A 22,074-nucleotide genomic window follows, 5' to 3' on the forward strand; every position below is an offset into this window, starting at 1 on the left:
AGGAAAAAATCGGTAAAGTAACCCCCATAAAAATTGTAAATTTCTGCTCATAATGACACAATTATGCCTCATAGTGTCTACATTGGGAAAAAATATTTGAAATACATACACACTAAATACCTGAGCAGTTTATATAAGTTATATGTCAGCTGAAATATTGAAAACTACATTTAAAATTATGTGAATATATCCCATGTCTGTTTAACAAGAAAATATACAAATATAAATATAAGTAAAGGAAGGTCATAGAGATACAACACCTGTTAATAGTGAGTATAGTAGATGTTGAGTTATGAGGAGGTCCACTAATTCTACTTCAGACATTTTTACATTATTTGCATTGTTAAAATACACATTACTTTTTCAATCAAAAAGTTATGTATTTTTCATGAAAATGTAAAAAAAAAAAAATAAGAAGCTGAGTTAGACCTAGGTTCAAGTCATTGTTTTACATTCTACTAGCTATATATCCTTGGGCATTTTTCACCTCCGTGCTTCAGTTTTATCACCTATAAAAACAATAAAACACAAGGCAGTTTGGAAATTAAATAACATACGTGGACACTTAACCTAGGTCATAAAAAGTAGTATTTTTAAGTAGTAAATTTTTTATGCTAGCTTTTCTTCCTATTATTAATATCATAAAGTATGAATTGTAAGGCTGCTAGAAAAAAACAGTTTGAAAGATACCTGAACTTCTTCAATGCTTCCTCCCCATTCCTGATGTTTCCTACTATGTGGCAAGATTAATATAATCTTTTCATCCTCTCTCTGTTCCTTTATCCATTCTACCCAAGAGAAAATAAAATGCTCCATCTAGTTGGCAAATTTGAAAAGAATAAACTGAGCATGCCTAACTGCTCAGCTCAACTCCTGCCCCTTTCTCCCTGAGCCCAGGCACAACCAAACATTTCCCCATCTTAAGTCTTACCTAGATGGGTACTCCACTTGAGAGCACAGTCATACCTGGGTGGTACAAAGAATCATTAATGTGGGAGTGCAATATAAGGAAGTCTACTTGCCCACAAATATTAAGCTATGCCCTTCATCCTCCCTAGCTCTCAGTACATCCACATATGACATTTTTGTCCCATATGCCTTGTTCTGTGTCTTCTCATTAGGTTCTGAACCTTTGCCCTGCATATAGGGCAGGGGGGAGAGAAATTTGAGAGGGGGAAGGACCTTTTCAAATACCTTAACATATGCTTTACATCACAACTGTCAGTCAATTCCTAGAGAACTCATTCCCAGTACTGGAAAACCACGACTACTTTAGCACACAGGTTGGAAGGGAGCCATGTGTCATCCCCGTGCTCTATAAACTCAGTGAGGCTGTCAGGCCAATTCAACTTGCTACTACCTGAAATGAGCTATCCTAGTCCCTCTGAAATCCCCTGTGGGACACGATACAAGCAATAAGATTGGTGCTATTTTCCGCTTAATTAACTCTTTGGAAGGGATAACTGGACTGAACTAATACTGTCACTTAAATCAAAGACCTATTTCATCATATTATGAGGATAAAAGCTATGATGATTAGTAAATTATCCTGTGAAAATAAGCCTATGATGATTAGGCTATCAATGAAGAGCTATACTATTTTTTTTAACAGTGTTAAGTAATTCTAATGTGTTGTGGATAGATTTAATAAAAAAGTTTTGCTGCCAACGTTAGCCTATGTGCCAACTTTTCAAAAAGAAAAGTACCAAAATTAACATCTAAAATATTGACATTAATTATTTTCACATGTGTTGATTTAGTAAAACTATAATCTTTCTTCTAAAGATCTCAAGGTACCTGGAGTTTGTCTGGTTTACTGTTTCAGTAACTCATTCAATCAAGAAAATGGGATTTCTCTTTCTTTAAATATAGTAGGCTAGATATCTAGACAACTCTCTCCCTCTAAAAGCAACTAAAAATGCTAGATACAAAATAAGAAAATAAACAAACCTTAAAAGTATCAATGAACTAGCACCAAATTCTTAGGCCAGTGACTGTTAGGCAAGAATCCTCAGAGGTACCCAGAGCTCTTAAGCTGATGTTCACCCCGAGAGCATTTGTCCAACAAAATGAACAAAAGGAATGTGAGGGAAGATGAGAGCCCAAACATATTGGAAGTTAGATGAAGACCCAGCTCCAATTAAAGCCAGAGCTTCCGGTGCCTACAACCAAGTATAATAGAGATGAACAAAAAGTAATTCTCCCATCTCCCTGACTCCTCATTGATCTGAGGTGGGAGATGAAGGTGTGTGTTAGGAAGAGGAGATTACAGGAGGGGAAGCAAAAGGTATAAGTAGTCCCTCACTTGATTTACAGAGTATCTCCTTCAGAAGAGCCACAGTTGTTCTAACAAGCTAATTTCTTAACAGCACAAGTGCAATCAGAAGACACTAAAATGCTATCTTTAATTATTAAAAATACTTTCAACCTACAACTTTCATGGAAAAAATAGATTTCAACAATAAGAGCAACAGAATAACCACTAAAAGATTAAAAGGAATTATTTCATAAAGCAACCAAACCAGAAAGACATGAAGAAAAAAAAAACAAAACAAAAGCACAAAATAAGATAGCAGCTATGAATACAGCTACACCAACTACAAAAAACATAAATGGGCTAAATACTACAGAAAAACTGTAAAGCAGAATTTTTTAATACAATATTAAGAGAAACATCAAAAATAGTTATTTGGGGTGCCTGAGTGGCTCATTCAATTAAGCATCTGCCTTTGGAGAAAAAAAAAAAAAAAAAAAAAAGCATCTGCTTTTGGCTCTGGTCATGAACCAGGGTCCTGGGACTAAGCCCTACATTGGGCTCCCTGCTCAGCAAGGAGGCTGCTTTTCCCTCTCCCTCTGCTGCCACTGCCCCTGCTGCTATCCCAGCTGTGCTCTCTGTCTGTGTGTGTCTCTCTCTCAAATACATAAAATCGTTTAAAAAAAATTTTTTTAAATAAAGTTATTTACCTAGAAAATCTAAAAATAAGAGAATGGAAAAAGATACACCAGTCATATCTAGCCCAACAAAGGATGGTATAACTAAATTATAAGACAGAATAGGCTTTGAAAAAAAAAAAAAAAAAAGCATTACTGGTGATTTTTTAAGTTTTATTTATTTAATCTCTACACCCCACATGGGACTCAAACTCACAACCCCAAGATCAAGAGTCATGTGCTCTACGAACTGAATCAGCCAGGCACCTACTGGTAAATTTTTAAAGTAACAACATAATGATCAAAATTTCAATAAGCAAGGAAAATATGATCTAATTTTTTATATATCTAATAACTAACATTCAAAATACATAAAAGCAGGGATCCCTGGGTGGCACAGCGGTTTGGCGCTTGCCTTTGGCCCAGGGCGCGATCCTGGAGACCCGGGATCGAATCCCACGTCAGGCTCCCGGTGCATGGAGCCTGCTTCTCCCTCTGCCTGTGTCTCTGCCTCTCTCTCTCTCTCTCTCTCTCTCTATCATGAATAAATAAATAAAATCTTTAAAAAAAAAAAATACATAAAAGCAAAATACAAAATTGCAATCATATCAAAGAAAGCATTTCAAACATCTATCTCAGTAGCTGATAAAATAAACAGACAAAAAGCAATCAGTATAGATATAGAAGATTTATATCCCTATCTATCAGATTAACAAGCTTGACCTAATGTAAAGGAAAAAACACATTATTCCAACAATGGTAGAGTTTGCCTTTTTTTTTTTCCCCTGGAGTATACAGATATTGAGTCATGAAAGAAGTCTCACACATTCTAAAGAACTGAAATCATACACCATTTCCTCTAAGCATAATACCATAAGCTAAAAAAAAAAAAAAAAAAGATAAATAGAAAAACTATAAGCATAGGCATTAAACGAGTAAGATACAGAAGAGCTATAGGATTTGAAAGTACAAAACATGTAATGGGATAAAAATAAGTCAAATATGAATATTTGCACAGAAATCCAACCAACATAAATCCTTGAAAGGTATTATAAATGGTATTTCACCAGTTCTTGCATACTGAATTCAGCAAAGCCAAACTCTGAAGCCTCCCCTGTGAAGTTACCTGCCACAGGAGGAGAGGAGATGCAACTTCACCCTTGCATGGAAAATGCCATGCTTTGTGCCTCTTATCCTACACCACATCTCTGGAAGCCGTCTGTCCCACATGAGCCGTCAGGATCACTTCCTCATGCCATTCTCAAAGGTTCACTTTAAGACATATTAGGTAACTCCATCCTCACTTACTATGCCCTTTTGCATCTTACTGAATAGCATTCAAAACATTATAGAGAGTGGCTCTCTACTCCTCCCTGTTGGACAGATGGTCACATCTTCTGGTACAGTGCTAGCCACACCCCCAAGACACTTCACCTTCTGGTGAAGGCCAGAGTAAACGGATTTGGCAGTATTGGGTGCCTGGTCACTAGGGCTGCTTTTAACTGGCAAAACAGATATTGTTCCAATTAGTGAACCCTCCCATTGACCTCAACTACATGGTCTACATGTTCCAGTACAATTCTACCCACAGCAAATTCAATGGGATAGTCAAGGCTGAAACAGGAAACATCGTCAATGGAAAGCCCATCTCCATCTTCTAGGAGGAAGATCCAGCCAATATCAAATGGAGTGATGCTGGTGCTGGGTATGTTGTGGAGTCCACAGGAGTCTTCACCATCATGGAGAAGGCTGAGGCTCACTTGAAAGGTGGTGCCAAAAGGGTCATCATCCCTCCCCCTTCTACTGATGCCCCCAAGCTTGTGATGGTCATGAACCATGAGAATTATGGCAATTCCCTGAAGATTGCCAGCAATGCTTCCTGCACCACCAAATGCTTAGCCCCTCTAGCCAATGTCATCCATGACAACGTTGACATCATGGAGAGATTCAGGACTCCATGCCATCACTACTATCCAGAAGACCTTGGGAAGCTGTGGCATGTTGGACAAGGGGCTGCCCAGAGCACCATTCCTGCTTCTACTGGCACTGAAATAGCTATAGGCAAGGTCATCCTTGAGCTAAATGAGAAGCTCACGGACATGGCCTTCCATGTCCCCACCTCCAACCTGGTCCTCTATTAGTAGTGAGTACCCAGAAGGAACCTGATGTTGAAGCACACACATTTCTTAATAAGGAGATTAAAATTAAACTGTTAAAATTACAAAATCAGAAAATATAACTGTACATTTTAAATTTCTTTATCAAAAGCCAAGAATTTTAACTCTTTTTTCTCCTTTTTTTTTTTTTTAGGTACCCTATTGTCTGAAAGATTTCAAAGATAATATATATGGCTAACATCTCTAGTACTTCTAATTCAAGCCCAGTCTTTTCTAATTAAATACATAAACAATTTTACTACTAGTTTTCTTTGTTTAAAAAAAAAGAGAGAGAGCGCTCTAATTAAAAAAAAAGAAAATGAAATTGCCTCTTAGGGGCACCTAGGTGGCTCAGTTGGTTAAGCATCTGCCTTCAAATCAAGTCATGATCCCAAGGTCTGGAGATCGAGCCCCACATCGGGCTCCTTGCTCAGTGGGGAGCCTGCTTCTTCCCCTCCCTCTGCCTGCCACTCCCTCTGCTTGTGCTTTGTCAAATAAATAAGTAAAATCTTTAAAAGAAAAAAAAAGAAAAATTTCTTCTTAAACTAATTTTGTTACTTCAAAATTACTGAATAAGCTATTATTTAGAAATAATATAATAGGACAGCCACATGCAGAAGAATGAAATTAGACCATTTGGGGGATGCCTGGCTTCTTCTCCCTCTTCCTCTGACCCTCCCCTCACTTGTGCTCTCTCTCTGCACTCTTTCTAATAAAGACTCAGAGGAGCCCAATTCAGAAGCTCATGGAAGACCATCAAGAACAACTACCCGCCTATATAAGAAATATCACCAGGTGGTGCCCAGACCTTAGCCAACACCAAACCACGAAAGAGTAACACATTTGGATTGAAATTCACAACCTCTGGTCCCAGTTCAAGGTCTCTGAAAAGCCAGCCCCAATTCTGACAGTCTGTCAGTATCCCCTTGAATACCTCTTCTTCCATACTATCACACTCCGTTTTCAACAGTCACACCAGATCTTCCTACTGTTTGGGGGATCCACCATATGTCTCCTACTCTCTAAATACTTGCCCTCTCTCCACCTAAGCATTGATATCTGTAACAAAGACAAAAACATCTGATTTGCATCTCTATCAACATTGTTAAAGTTACAGAAACTGTGTTCAGAAAATAGGCTGACTGTTCAGAAAACATTGTCATCATACCTTATGTAACTTTAAAAAAAGAAAACCTACTAAAAGCTATCTTGAACTCCTGACAGTCTCCATTTAAGTCCGTAACTTCTTCTCCCAAAGTGCATCCCACAACATGGCATAAGATAAGGTTGGTATGTGGGCAAATTTCTTTGAAAATGTTGCATACACAATCTGTCCCACCCCCAAGTAGAGTCACAGTTACAAACTCTGAAAAGCGTGCGCGCGCGCGCGCACACACACACACACACACACACACACACAAAAACACCTGTTCAACCTTGTTTAATCCAGTGTCTCAATATATTTGACTCGAAAATATTTTATTTTTATAACATAAGTATCTCATGGCAAAGCCAATTTTCTACACATAATGAACAAAAGAGTTTATAATTTAAAACTAAAGTTGGCTTCTAAGAAGTCTACGTATCAAATTAAAATGAAGTAAAATCTGTACTGCTTTCTTCCCAATGCAGAAATTAAGAGAAAGAAAGAAAAGAGGTAAAAACCGGTTTTTACCAGGCCCATAAATCAACAAGACACATTACTAAGTTTTGATGCAGGGGGAAAAAAAATTCAGTAGGCAAAGCAAAACAGCATCTCACTATATTTAAAACAACAGAAATAGCACAGCAATGTGAATATACTCAATACCACAGAACTATATACTTAGTGGTTAAAGTGGTTAAGTTTTATGTTACATGTATTTTACCAAAAAAAAAATTTTTTTTTTTTTTACATCCAAAGAGAAATAGGACAAACCACATTCTTGACGATAAGGTAATGCAACTTCGTTATTTTAACAAAGAAAAAAGGGCAATTAAATCCCACCTACCTGAAAAAGTTAACCATCTCATAAACAACCCTGGATCCAGGAGAACTAGGGATTATCAATAAAATAGCAACAATGAAACACTACATGTCAAAAACTAGTGAGATACAGCTAACATTAGAGGGAGAGAAAAATTAATAGCCTGAAATGTCTTAATGACTACACAATGAAACCAAAGCAAATGAAGTTACAAAAACAACAATAAAAGTCTGGTTCAAAGAACAAAGGATAAAAAAAAAATCTCTCCTAAAAACTGAAGGCAGGGCAGTAACTTAGTTCATCTTTACCTTTCCTGTATCCAGCTAGTACATAATATATGTTTCATAAATGTTACCTGTAAAGAATGAGACCTACACCTGAAAGAGTTAACTTAAGCAATAAATACATTAGCTGAATGTCACCAAGAATTCAAAAGAACTTGTTACTTTAATTCAGTTTTTTTTAATTAAATGTGTCATTCTATTATTAGTCTCCTCATTGAGTAGGCCTTCCATTTTCTATTACTATGAACTAATTCTCTTTAAATTTATTTACAGATGTATTCTTAACATCCAAATAGGTGAACCTGAAGAGGTGAATGTAAAATACACAAGGAAAAGGAACAAAGATAGATAAGAAACTCTTGAAAAAGATGTTAGTAAGGGAAAACTCCCCATGTACTTAAAAAAATCATTAAATAATATAAAGTATTAATTTGGATAGTATGGCACAGAGACAGATAATACACCAACAGAATCAAACAGAGTCCAAAAGACACTGATGTGACAGGGGACACTGCAGAGCAGTGGGGAGAGGGTACCCTTCTCATTAAATAATGCTGGGAGAGGGGCACCTTGGTGGCTTAGGGGTTGAGAGTCTGCCTTCAGCTCAGGGTGTGATCCCGGGTCCTGGGATCGAGTCCCACATCAGGCTCCTCACAGAGAGCCTGCTTCTCCCTCTGCCTATGTCTCTGCCTCTCTCTCCCTCAATCCCTCATGAATAAATAAAATCTTAAAAAACAATAAATAATGCTGGGATGGGATCCCTGGGTGGCGCAGCAGTTTGGCGCCTGCCTTTGGCCCAGGGCGCGATCCTGGAGACCCGGGATCGAATCCCACATCAGGCTCCCGGTGCATGGAGCCTGCTTCTCCCTCTGCCTGTGTCTCTGCCTCTCTCTCTCTCTCTCACTGTGTGCCTATCATAAATAAATAAAAATTAAAAAAAAAATTAAAAAAAATAAATAATGCTGGGAGAACTTATTACCCATATATTTTTCAAGAATATATTTTAAGAAAATGAAAAGCCCAACCACAAATCACAAAATATCTGTAACACATATAAACAACAGAAGATTAATATCCAGATACATAAAAATTCCAGTGCATGGACTGCCATGACCTCTGCAATTTGTTCAAACAGTTCAGAAAAGAGGAATAAGTAAATAATAAATGCATGTAACATGAATATATACAGCTATATTACAACAAAGGAGAAAAAAATGTTAAAAACTACTGAAACTGATGGAAATAAAGGTCATCATTATAGTTTTCTTTCCTTTTCTAATATTTCAAATATTTTATAACAATAAGGGAGGCAGTGTACCAAATTCCTATAAAGCAATGGGAAACAAAAACCAAAAAAAAAAAAAAAAGATATATAGAAAAGGATGGTGATCCTATTAGTAATAACAAAAATGAATATTAAGGGATCCCTGGGTGGCGCAGCGGTTTGGCGCCTGCCTTTGGCCCAGGGCGCGATCCTGGAGACCCGGGATCGAATCCCACATCAGGCTCCCGGTGCATGGAGCCTGCTTCTCCCTCCGCCTGTGTCTCTGCCTCTCTCTCTCTCTCTGTGACTATCATAAATAAATAAAAAATTTAAAAAAAAAATTTAAAAAAAAAAATGAATATTAAAACTATTGAGAAAATAATTAATGTACATGAAATTGACAAAAATTTAAAGTCTGACCATATTAAATGTTCAAGATGTAGGTTAAGGGATACTCCCATACCCTACTCCTGGGAGTGTACTGATATACACATGTATCTGTGTGTACTGACACATATTGAAACAACATACTACACAGTAGTATAAATGAATGACTGTTTTCACAATTAGCATGTATCAATTTCAATTTAACTTTGGAGCAGAAGAATTAAGTCTCCACAGGATTTGGTGCCATTTATTTATATGAAGTTTAGCCTTAAGAACCAGTCAACGAAATATCTTGCAATACAGGGGCACCTGGGTAGCTCAGTTGGTTAAGAATCCAACTCTTGATTTCAGCTTAGATCACAATCTTAGGTCGACCTCCACATTGGGCTGGGCATGGAGCCTGCTTAGGATTCTCTCTCTCCATCTCCCTCTGCTCCGCCCTCTCAAAAAGGAAATGGGGGAGGGAGGGAAGAAATATCTAGAAATACAAAGATGGAAACACAATAAAGAAAAACTTGGGAATGTTTATTATGAAGTCAGAATAGTGGTACTCCTTGAAAGAGCAAGCTACAATCCAAGAGAGACAAAGAATTCTCTAAGACCCCAGCCCCTTTTTTATTTTCAAGAAAGTGGGTATATCAAAGTGTGTGCTTTTAACCATACATATAAGCATACACATACATTTCACGAAAGAAGAACCTACATTCAGAAATACCAGTGGGGGCTGGGAAAATTTTCCTACCTGGAAAAAATTTTTTAATTTTTGAAGAGGCTTAAAAATCATTTACTTTCAACTATGTCCTAAATACATTAGACATATATGTTAAAGAACTGCTACAACTGAGTTATTTTTGTAAAGACAGAAACCCTTTTTTAGGGGGAATATAATCACCCCTAATTTATCTGTCCTACAGAAACCATGTTAGAGTTCAGATTTCCCCCACTATTCAAAAGTACCATGTTCCTGTGAAACCTTTCCTAAGCCCCAACCAGGTAAAGCAAAGAGCAATTACCATTAAGTTAAACAGTCAAGATTTTGAGCATTCCTAGACTCCAAAAATAACCTCTCCAGCTTCTCTGATACTTAGCACACATCTTGTTAACAGATGTAGAAAATATATCATGACAAAGCACAGTCACTCAAAGATATGACTGAAACCCATGGTGACTTCATGCTAAGATACTAAGTATAGTAGTTCCAGGGGAAGGAAGGACCTTGGTAGGGGCAGGGGGAGGCTTGCCTGGGTAACAACTCACTGCAAAACAAACCCTGAATGCTATTTTTGCTTTTTGCCCTTTTTTGTAGAAGCAGAGATACTCTTCCCATTTCTTTCAATTAGAGAAAGGAAGCACTGTGGGTCTTTTGTAAACGTCAAGTGATGTAACATGAACTTTTAAAAAGTGAGGGACACCTGTTTGTGCTGTCCAAGCACATACTTAACTGCCTTTCAGATATACAACAAAATTTTCATAAATTAGAGAGTCCTGGACTTCCCTCCCTCTTTATGAAAAATACACAAGACCTGTCATACATACAAAGGCAATAAAAGGTACACATGCTACTAAAATACAAAATAGAATTATTAAAAATAATTATTTAATAACAATATACATGGGACACCTGGGCGGCTCAGCAGTTAAGCATCTGCCTTTGGCTCAGGTCATGATCCTGGAGTCCTGGGATCGAGTCCCACATCAGGCTTCCTGCATGGAGCCTGCTTCTCTCTCTGTATCTCTCATGAATAAATAATTTTTTTAAATCTTTAAAAAATAATAACAATATACATGGATAACAGACATTCTTCTTCCTATTACATGTACAATGATAAACACAGGAGGGGACAGGGAGAAGATATTCAATCAAGGATACAACTGATGGTCTAGAATCAATCATCTTTTATTACACATTAAGCTAACTTCTAAAAATTAAAGTACAAAGTTTTTAAAATTTCTTTACACTGTTGAGAAAGTTTCTAGAAGACTCTTTTCTCCCTTGAGCTCCTGTATTTTGTTCTTTTACACTTAAATGCTTGACATCTTCCACTTTGTATCTTTATCTTATCTCCTACACTAGGTGAGATGTATGTATATGTGAATAGTCACCTTCTTCATCTCTGTCCCCCAAGTGTGCCTGGCTTGAGGCCTTGAATGATAAACTGAAACATGTCTTTTGACTACAGATAAACATGACTTAATTCTTGGATTTTTGGTAAAGTACAATTTACCAGCTTTATTCATAGCCCATAATAACAGCTGACAACGCATTCAACCCTACAGGCTAGGAAGTGTTCAAACTTCATTTCTGGATCACTAGGGGGAAACCCTTGCAGAGCTCTTTTATACTTGGAACATCATTCCATTTCCATACCACGCAGCAAGTAATGAACTCAAAAGGAAGATGTTTATTGTGACATATTTTTTCATTCCTTAAGGAATGTCTTTTGCCTATGGCTTTGCCTTGGGTGAAACAATGTCAAATGGTTTAAAGCAAACAGAAATTGCAAACCTTTTAGGTCAGCTACTACATCCTTTACATAGTAACACACAGGAGCTACTTCCACCAGTTGGTTAGTTAGCCAGCTGGCTGGTTTTCAGCATGAGAAAGACTGTGAATAAACTGGGGTGGGGGGGGGGGTAGTCACATAATAAATACCATTTAATATTAAAATGAATGGATACTAGTGGAAGCTTCCTGTTTCTGAACCACAAAATGGCAACCTGACAAGATAATCATGGGGCTTTGAGGCTCACAGAAAATCCTCTGCACACACCTTGCTCACTAAACTGGTATATCAGTAAGTTTAAAAACAGGGGAGGATGAAGAATATGCTATTAAAAAGCTACTTATGTTTGTGTTTGCTATCATCTTTTAAAAGGCAAGACATTTAAAAAGTGAAGGAGAAAGCTACTTCATTTTTACACTTGCTCCATTGTAGGTCACTTGCTCATGGTGGCTTGTCGGGATTATTTAAATTCAGGAGCAATACTTGGTTGACAAGCTCCTGCACTGCTGCAGGCTACAAACCGCACACAGTGCCTGAAGGGTTATTACAATTGAGGGTGTCTACAGAGGACAACAAAGGAGCCTTACCCCTTCCCGAAGGCACCTCATTAGCACTGTGTACGCAGCCAAGGGAACAGCCCAGCATTCTCTAGGGTTCTTTTTTTTTTCTTCCTAAAACGAAGTGGAAGGGAAAGCAGTGAAGCTAACAGCACAAAAGATATTATTAACCCGTTCAAGAAAAAGACAGTTTCAAATACACAAACTACCTAAAACTTCTAAATATTCTATTTAAAGTATTACTACCTGACAATTCTGACCCAGTTAGGGGTCTTTTTACTACATTGTACATACAAAGTATTTCTCCTCTTTCTCATCATATTCTATGATGTTCATCAGACCCCCTCATCAAAAGCCAGACAAAAAGAAGTGAAAACTGACAATATGATCCAGTTGGTAGAGAAACTACTCTATTGATAATTGTAGATGATAATACAGATATTCCTACCTAAAGGTAGTACATTATCTAAAATGATTTGAAAGCACAGAATACACAGCTCTGGGGAATATCTCAGGAGAACCCATAAGTACAAGTGAGAGCATATTACCTAGTAGGACAAAATGCTAAATAAAATAAGCAAATGTAATTAGCAGGTACACTGATTTTAATGATATTGGCAATGATTCTCTCACAGAAGAACCAAATTAGAGTAATAACCACTAAAACCCTCCTGCAATGTATCAAATAAAATCAAAATATAAATCAGGTACCACACAGAAAGGTGAGAAAAATTAATCTCTTTACAGCAAAAGAAATTAGGTTTTGGCCATTGTTAAAGAAATATTTAAGACTGTCTAAATTTTAGAACTGGTACCTTAACTGATCCAAATGTTTTTTTCCACCTATGATGAGAATTATGGCCCATTAAAACCATGTCCTTGATTAATCACAGAATTCTACACACAGTCAGGGCATCTGAGTGGATGGGTTGATTAAGCATCTGCCTTCAGCTTAGGTCACAATCTCCGGGTGCTGGGATGGAGCCCCAGGTCAGGCTCCCTGCTCAGTGGGGAATCAACCTCTTCCCTCTCCCTCTGCCCCTCCCCCACTCATTCGCTTGCTAATATAATCTTTTTAAAAATCCACACAGTAATAGTCTAGAAATTATCCCAAACTGCTGCTCCGGCTTAAAAATCACTAATTCAGCCCTCAATTTCCAAGCACAATATACCTCCCTCCCAGCTCACTTATTCAAAACTTCTATCACATTCTTTCTGTAATTTATCACCTACCCTCCCCCTCCAGCCACTTAAGACTCCCTAGAGTCTATTATTTAGTCACTCCAGCCAAAAGCCTGAACACTTTCCTCTCTGACATGCCCTTTTCCATTCTCTGAGTAAACCAACCCTGGGGGGCGCCAGTGGCTTGTTTTCTCTAGGCATGTGCTCAGGCAGCTGGGCTCACAGAGAGACCATGATGAATGACTCAGATCACCAAGTCCAGGGACCCTCAATACCACTCTGCAGCCTCCCATTCCTCTATGACCAATTCCCTGTTCGAAAGGACAACTTCGCACCTATGATCCTCTCAGCACTGCACCTACCTTCCTCCTCCTCTGAGATCATGGAAGTCCTAAGAACGGAGCTCCCAGCATTCCTACACCTGAACCCATCTGCTGTTTACCCTCAGTGGTTATAACCAGAGAGGCTCCTCCACCCCTTCTATGTGGGCTCGGGATCCCATTCCCAACCTGCATCCTTCAGGGTCATTAGGTTAGGGACTATTCCATACCACCCCTACATATTCAAAGCCCACTGGGCCCTTTCATTTCCATTAGAATAGGCTAACTATCTCCATCTTTCAAACAGGGGCCTTACAGCCTCCACAATTTTACACAAACATTATGGCTTCATGTCACCTCTCCCAGCTTCCTCATCTCCTGCTAAACTCTCAGCACAGTCCAGCATGCCTTCTCACTCAATTCAAAGTTAAGTAAATAAGTACATAAAAGAACTCTTGTTGGGATGCCTGGGTGGCTCAGTGGTTGAGCATCTGCCTTTGACTTAGGTCATGATCCCAGGGTTCTGGGATCAAGTCCTGCATGTCTCTGCCTTTCTGTGTGTGTCTCTCATGAAAAAATAATTAAAGTCTTTAAAAAAAAAATAAAGAAAAAGAAAAAGAGCTCTTGTTGAGTTTCCAGTGACTTCCATGTCACTCAACCCAGCAGGCTCATTTCCATACTCTTTCAGGGACCATAAACTATATTCGGCCTCTTGCTTTCTCTTCCCTGAAACACCCTCTTCTCACTCCTAACTTTGCTCCTACTTTGCTTACTCACATTCAGGTTCAGAATCTTTTCTTATCATTCTCCAGTGTATTTGCCACCTTTAAACCAGTCATCTTTTTTGGCATTTAAACCAGATGACATCATTACCCTTTTTTTTTTCTTTTAATAAATTTAGTTTTATTGATATTCATTTTGTCAACGTGCAGAATAACACCCAGTGCTCATCCCGTCAAGTGCCCACCTCAGTGCCCGCCACCCAGTCACCCCCAACCCCACCTCCCCTTCCACCACCCCTAGTTCATTTCCCAGAGTTAGGAGTCTTTCATGCTCTGTCTCCCTTTCTGATATTTTCCACTTATTTTTTTCTCCTTTTCTCTTTATTCCCTTTCACTATTTTTTATATTCCCCAAATGAATGAGACCATATAATGTTTGTCCTTCTCCGGATTGACTTATTTCACTCAGCATAATACCCTCCAGGTCCATCCACGTTGGAGCAAATGATGGGTATTTGTCGTTTCTAATGGCTGAGTAATATTCCATTGTATACATAAACCACATCTTCTTTATCCATTCATCATTACCCTTCTTGAGAGCCTTGTGACTTCCCCTTGCTCACAGCATCAAGACAAAGACATCTGACTGACTCAGTCAAGGAATCTTTCCTGGGGTCATGATGTTGGGGTCCTGGGATTGAGCCCCACCCCCTTGCTCACTTTCCTCTCATCCCACTGGTCTTAGTGCAGGGTAACACATTATAAAAGCACCTGCGAAGTACCAGTTCTTCTAAACAATGGCCACAGAGCCTTGAGTAAGACAAATATTCTGCTTGAATCATGCTTAGTGGGGAAACAAGAGGAAGAGGAATGGAAGGAAAGGGAGAAAGAGGAAGAAGTAGGTAGAGGAGGAGGAGGAGGAGCAAACAAGACAAGTAAGTCAAGATGGTGAGGACTGCTATAAAGAAAGCCAGAGCAGAGTAAGGAGCTAGAGGAAGGCCACAGACAGGGTGGCTCCCTCTCCTACTGCACAATGCAGTAGGAGAGGAAGGAGGAATGTCAGTGTGTGCAAAGAGGCAGAAGGCAGAACAGCAGTGAGACCTGAGGTCACGTAGGCACTGGGACAACAGCCCACAAGGCCAACAATGCAAGTGATGGGATTTGGCTGTGACCAAAGCAAGACAAGAAGCAATGGAGGGCTCTGATGAAGGACACTGTACTCTCTGTAATGGACACAAGAATAAAGCAAGGAGACCATCACAACAGTCCAGGTGAAAGGTCATTAACAGCTAGACAAAAAAAAAAAAAAAAAGCAGAATAGAAATAACTGGGCTCAAGGTAGGAGGTATCCTTGATTAAAAAAAAAAGAAACACATAAACTGTAAGTATGTTGCCTCCTAATGTCCTCTGTAGAATCTACTCTGGTCTTCCATCCTCAAACTTGTCACCTTTGCTCTTCAACTTTGCACTATTTGCACAAAGAGAACCAATAGGACAGGGCTTAGGTCTCTGTATTATACATAGTATGTATTATCCCTTCAGGTCAGCACTGATCTGAGATCTTAAGGTTCACATATATCCACAAAGGGACAATTCCACAAAAGCCCTCATCTTATGAAAAGTTATTGATTTTTTGGATCCAGGGATATAACTTCCTTTTCTAGTTTGCTATCCTAAGTTGTAGTCAAATGCCACAAATCATCCCTTTATTAAAGTAGCCTTAGTTTATATCAATTAAAGCACATACCAAAGAAAACAATTCTCTAGATCTACTTTTTGAAACAAATAGAAATAGGATTCTGTATGATTCTATTTATAAGATTTTAGAAAATGCAAACTAATCCATATGACAGAAAGTGAATCAGTGTTTGCCTGGGAGCAGAAAGAGAGACGGGAGGGAAAGATTACCAAGTGTATGGAGAAACAGGTAGGGATGCAATTAGAACAATTATTTACCAGGGAATAAGGCACATAGGGAACAAAAATAGGAAAGCCACAGTCCCCCATATACCCTTCTTGACTTCCTAGTTTTCTAGCTTCCTGAATGTGTAGTCTCTCAAAATATAAAACTACCTAAGAACAAATTCATACAAAACTAGGTGTACAAAAGTTTTATGAACAGAATGAACTAACTCAAATGAAAGTATTTCTTAAAATAGAAATATATGGAAATACCATTTTTGTGCACTGGAGGACAAAACACCAACAATATACTGATACTTTCCTAATTGACACTTCGCTCTTCCTCCGTACACATGCTAATAATTATTTTGTTCAGTAGAATTCCAAATATGCAGAAGACTCAAAATTATCAAGGTAACAGTACCTCCCAATTTGATCTGCATAGATCAATGCAATTTTTAAATGATTTGCGGAATTGGGCAAGCTGATTCCAACATGCAAAGGGCCAAGAATAGCCAAGACAATAATGGGGGAAAAAAAAGAGGACAGTTTGCTGTATCAGCTACCATTATTAATTGTGGAGCTAAATGATTTTAAATACTGATGTTTTATAATAATTATGATAATTGCCTTAAAATGATGATTGCCTAGGAAGTCAGCTCAGCTTCGATACTAAGGATACTCAGATTACACATTTGAGCAAGATCTCAGGTTATACAATATTTGAACAAGATCTAGGACCCAAAACATCACAAATGTAGTGAGAGAACTTCCTGATCAACTACTACTTACCAGTACTTCCTTAAAACTCAGTATTACCAATGTTTATAGCAGCAATGTACACAAGAGCCAAAACATGGAAAGAACCCAAGTGTCCATTGACAGATGAATAGATTAAAAAAATGTAGTATACATATACAATGGAATATTACTCAGCCATGAAAAAAATGAAGTCTTGCCATTTGCAATGACATGGATGAAACCAGAGGGTATTATGCTAAGTGAAATAAGTCAGAAAGATAAACACCATATAATTTCACTCATATGTGGGATTTAAGAAACAAAACACATGAACATAGAAGAAGAAAAGGAAAAATAAGATGAAAATTGAGAGAGAGGCAAACTATAAGAGAAGCTCAACTCTAGGAAACAAACTGAGGGTTGCTGGAGGGGAGGGGAGTGAGGGGAAAGGATAATTGGGTGCTGGGCAATAAGGAAGGCACTTGAAGTCATGAGCAGTGGTTGTTGTATCCAATTGATGAGTCACTAAATTCTACCTCTGAAATTAATTTTTAAAAAAACAAACCCTCAGTATCAAATATCTTATAATTTATCATTATCAACATTCATAGAAACACTAATGAAACATTAATTTTTCTTTGTTGAATTCAATAGCACTTCATATTGTAACTTAAGAAATAAGTCAAATTCTATAGTCACAAACTCTCACGGACAAGTTGAGCTCTATTTGCACAAAGCAGTATTTTTAACTGAAATGAAGCTTTTATACTCAGAAAACCAATGGCCTCATCTTCAAAGAGTCAAAGATGGCAGCAACCTAAAAAAAAGTAGTTTGAGGGACATTTGGTCGATTGGTTTTAAAATATGGTGTAAGAATTTCCTATACTTTGTGGGATGCACTGGGAGAGGGACCATGACAGACAAGGAGACAGACAGACACTGATAGCCTTTCTCTTTCAAAGGTAAAATTTTCCCCAAGGTTTCTTAGGTAAGCTCAAAGGGACAAAGTCAAAACAACTTTTATAGGATATTAACACTTGTCAGCCAGAATATGTCAGAACACATCAAACAGCAGTAGAGTTCCTCAGATGGTCTCACCTGGGTGGCTACAAGGTAGATCAGCTCCCCAAGCGTTGGTAAGAGGCACTGTTTTAGTTTGCTATTCCTGAAGTTTTCCCTAATTAATTCAGTTAAGACAGCAATTGCCTGAAAAGGAAAAAAAGTATATTAGTTCACATGTATTTCTCAGTTCTTTAACCTGTATGTAAAAGACCTGACACTCTACAAAATTTGCCCTCCATTTTTAAGAACTAGTGTCCAAATTATTTTCAAAATGAGACTTATTCCTGAAAAAAATTAGTAACTATCCCAGATGAAGGTAAAAATATATTCAGTAAAAGAAAGGCACATACATATAGCACTTTTCAGTTACCAAGCACTTTCACTGTATTGCTGATCCTACAAGGCAACTATTGCTCCATCTCTAAAGACAGGAAAGGGAGGCTGAAAGACAAACAGCAGGTCTCTCTGTCCAGTTCACTTGGACAGCCAAGATCTAAGCACAGATTTTACCAGGCTAGAGCCTACCATCCTCCAGCACACCCCAGTTTGAAAAAATTCTTACACTGCATGAAACTTTTAAATGATTCTTCTAAAAATCTGAGAGAAGGAAATGTTATACCAAAGTTTTGAGATAATCCACTTTGAAATTCAGCAGGATATTTTATCAGATCCAGTTAAGTTCATGGGAGTCATGCTAAGAAAATTACATACATATGCTCATTGCCAGAATTCATACACCAGAACACAAATTAGTCAAATCACAGTGTGACCATAAAGTAGAATAAAGTAGATTCAAAATGATACATGTAGAATGGCCCCATTCTGAGATGGAAAAAAATGCATATAAAATAGTGCACCCCAAACAGTGTGATTCAAAGTACAGTGCACAGATAAAACTGTTTCTTACTGTCAACAAAGATTTAAGTACAGAAACTGAAGAAAGCATTTAAAAACTTCCAGAAGAATTTGGCAATGCCACAACTTCCAAGCACGTGATCATGGGCCTCACTCTGTAAACAAGAGTGTGGATGAGTTGGACCTGCATGTGGGGTTACTGCACAATAGCCATGCACTGGAGGAACACTTGTTGATGTGGTATTTTTTAAACAGCTTTATTAAGTTATAACTGACACAGAATAAATCACATATATTTAAAATGTACAATTAGGTACATCTAACATATGTATACATCTATGAAATCACCACCGCAGACAAGATAATACCTCCACATGTTACCTCAAGTTCCCTTGGTAATCCCTCCATTTTGCTCCCTTTCTTCCTTTCCCTGGACAGCTATTGATTTACTTTCTGTTATTAATTCACATTTTCTAGAGTTCATGTAAATGGGATCATATACTATGTATTCTTTTTGCTCTTGCTCTGTTCACTTAGCATAATGCTTTGGGGAGTCACCCATGTTGTAGCATATATCGATAGTTTGTTCTTTTTATTATTGAGCAGTATTCCCCTGAACAGATATATTGCAATGAGTATCCCTCACCACTTACTGCCTCACACAGAATGAACCCTCTATGTGAAGTGAGTGAGAAGGAAAGAGAAACGTAAAATCACATTAGTGCTTGCACCAGGTCACTTCTACAGTCTTCCTTTTCCTTGACCTTAACTAATCATCCACTAGCATTACATCAAATTATCTGATATTAACAATATTCAGACTTTGGGGGGTTTTATTTTGTAACCTACAAAAACAGCAATTCATTACCAGCATACCTACCCCAAAAGAATGCTAGAGGAAGCATTCCAAAGAGAAAAATGATAGAGGAAAGAACCTTGGAATTATCAAGAAGGAAACAAGAACATGAGAAGCAAAAATATAAGTAAATATAACAGGCTTTTCTTCTCTTTTTAGGTTTCCTAAACTATGTTTGTTGGTTGAGGCAAATATTATAATAATGTCTGCTTTGGCTCTAAATATTTAGAAGACATATTTACAATTATATGAAAATGAGGGAAATAGGGGCAGCCTGGGTGGCTCGGTGGTTTAGCACCACCTTCTGCCCAGAGCATGATCCTGGAGACCGGGATCAAGTCCCACCGGGCTCCCCGCATGGAGCCTGCTTCTCCCTCTGCCTGTGTGTCTCTGCCTCTCTCATTCTCTGTGTCTCTTATGAATAAATAAGTATTTTTTTTAAATGAGGGAAATTAAAAGGTTGAAAAGGAGGTAAGTTTTCTATACTTCACTTAAACTGGTAAAACGACAGGTTACACAAAAGTCTACACATATATATTATATGTATGTTGTATATCTAATATCTAGAACCAGTAAAATCTATACAGATACACTCAAATACTATAAAAAATCAAAATTATAAAAAATGTTCAGTAATTCATATAAAAGTAAAAATGAAAAATAGCAAGAACAAGAAGAGCAAAATGGTAGACTTAGTATCAAATATATAATTATATTAAATGTAAATGGTCTAAATACAATTTTTTTTTAAAGAATTTTATTTTATTTAAATTTACTTATGATAGTCACAGAGAGAGAGAGAGAGAGAGAGAGAGAGAGAGAGAGAGGGGCAGAGACACAGGCAGAGGGAGAAGCAGGCTCCATGCACCGGGAGCCCGACGTGGGACTCGATCCTGGGTCTCCAGGATCGCGCCCTGGGCCAAAGGAAGGTGCCAAACCGCTGCGCCACCCAGGGATCCCACTAAATACAATTTAAAGAGTTCATTTAAAATATCCAAGTTTATGCTATCTACAAGAAATATCAAAGATGGTGATATAGACAAATTGAAAGCAAATATATATGTTTGTGTGTGTGTGTATATATATATGTATATATACATATATATATACAGCAGTAATCAAAGCAAAACAGGAATGGCTATGTTAATATCACACAACAGATTTCCGAGCAAAGAGAATCACCGGAGACCAAGAGAAATATTACATAATAATAAAAGGGGCAATCCACCAATGAAATATACCAATCCTAAATGTGCATGTACCAAACAGTTGTAAAATATGTGAACCAAAAACTGACAAAGTTATAAAAAGAAATGAACCCCGAATTATACTTGTAGACTCCAACATCTTCTTCTCAATAATTGATAAAACAAGTGGGCAGAAAACAAGCAAGACATATCAAAAGGACATTACACATACAAATTTGGCAACTTAGACAAAATGGGCCAACCCCTTGGAAAACACAGACTATCACAATTCACTCAATATGAAATAGAAAGCTATTTGCAAATGACATGATTGTCTTTACAGAAAATACCAAAAAATCTACAGAAACAAACTCCTTACAACTTATGAGGCTAGTAAGGTGACAGGATAAAATATTAGCATTCAAAAACTGCATTTTTTCATATAAGTAATGAACACATGGAAACTTAAATTAAAAATGCCATTTACAATCACTGCAAATGTTAAATAGTATAAGTCTAATAAAACATGTATAGGATCTATATGCTAAAACCACACAATATTGTTTAAAAGAAATCAAAGATCTAAATAAATGGAGAAATGAATTTGTGTGCATGTGTATGTTTGTGTTGTATTTTCTGTAATTATGATGTACTGACATCTTAAAAAAATCTTTCTGACTGGGGAGAAACTGGCCTTCCCAAGGGTAGCCAATTCTTAGAGACATCAAAGACCCAAATAATTATCTATTTGATATGCAAACTAGCCATTCCTCTATCTGGCCCATACACTCCAGGAGGTAATATTCTTCTGCCTTCATCATCTCAGAGCCAGTTACCATCCAACTAGAGACTACCCCTATATCCCAAAGCCTGCTGAAGTCAATCAAACAACCCAATACTAAACTATTTACCCTTCCCTTGTCTTCCTTTGCCTTTCCTGTGGAAACCCCAATAAAGGCAACGGCTTAGGCATTCCCCTTGCTGCTATCTTCTGCCTCCTAATCACTGTGTTATTCTTCCATGTGGCCCTGAATGGCACACCTTGCCTGTCTCTAGGACCTGTGAGTATAATAAACTTTGTTTTCCTGAGCCTCCCCTCTGTCTCCTCTGGTGGCCAGTCCTGATTGACCACCTTCTAAACAAATACAAAACAAGAGATATACCATGTGCAGAGAGAGGAAAACAACATAGTAAAGAT

General features: G+C 37.8%; 1 protein-coding gene across 1 annotated transcript in view; it reads right to left on the reverse strand.

The window, feature by feature from the left end:
* Positions 1 to 22,074, reverse strand: part of ULK4 (unc-51 like kinase 4) — a 595,478-nt gene that overhangs the window by 475,713 nt on the left and 97,691 nt on the right. The window contains exons 18-19 of the mRNA XM_041734654.1: positions 18,015 to 18,122; positions 12,081 to 12,164 (exon numbers count right to left, since the gene is read on the reverse strand). Of these exons, the coding sequence (XP_041590588.1) occupies positions 12,081 to 12,164; positions 18,015 to 18,122 (192 nt within the window). The remainder of the gene's footprint in view (positions 1 to 12,080; positions 12,165 to 18,014; positions 18,123 to 22,074) is intronic.

The sequence above is a fragment of the Vulpes lagopus genome, chromosome 19 (assembly GCF_018345385.1).
Source record: "Vulpes lagopus strain Blue_001 chromosome 19, ASM1834538v1, whole genome shotgun sequence".
Lineage (NCBI taxonomy): Eukaryota > Metazoa > Chordata > Mammalia > Carnivora > Canidae > Vulpes > Vulpes lagopus.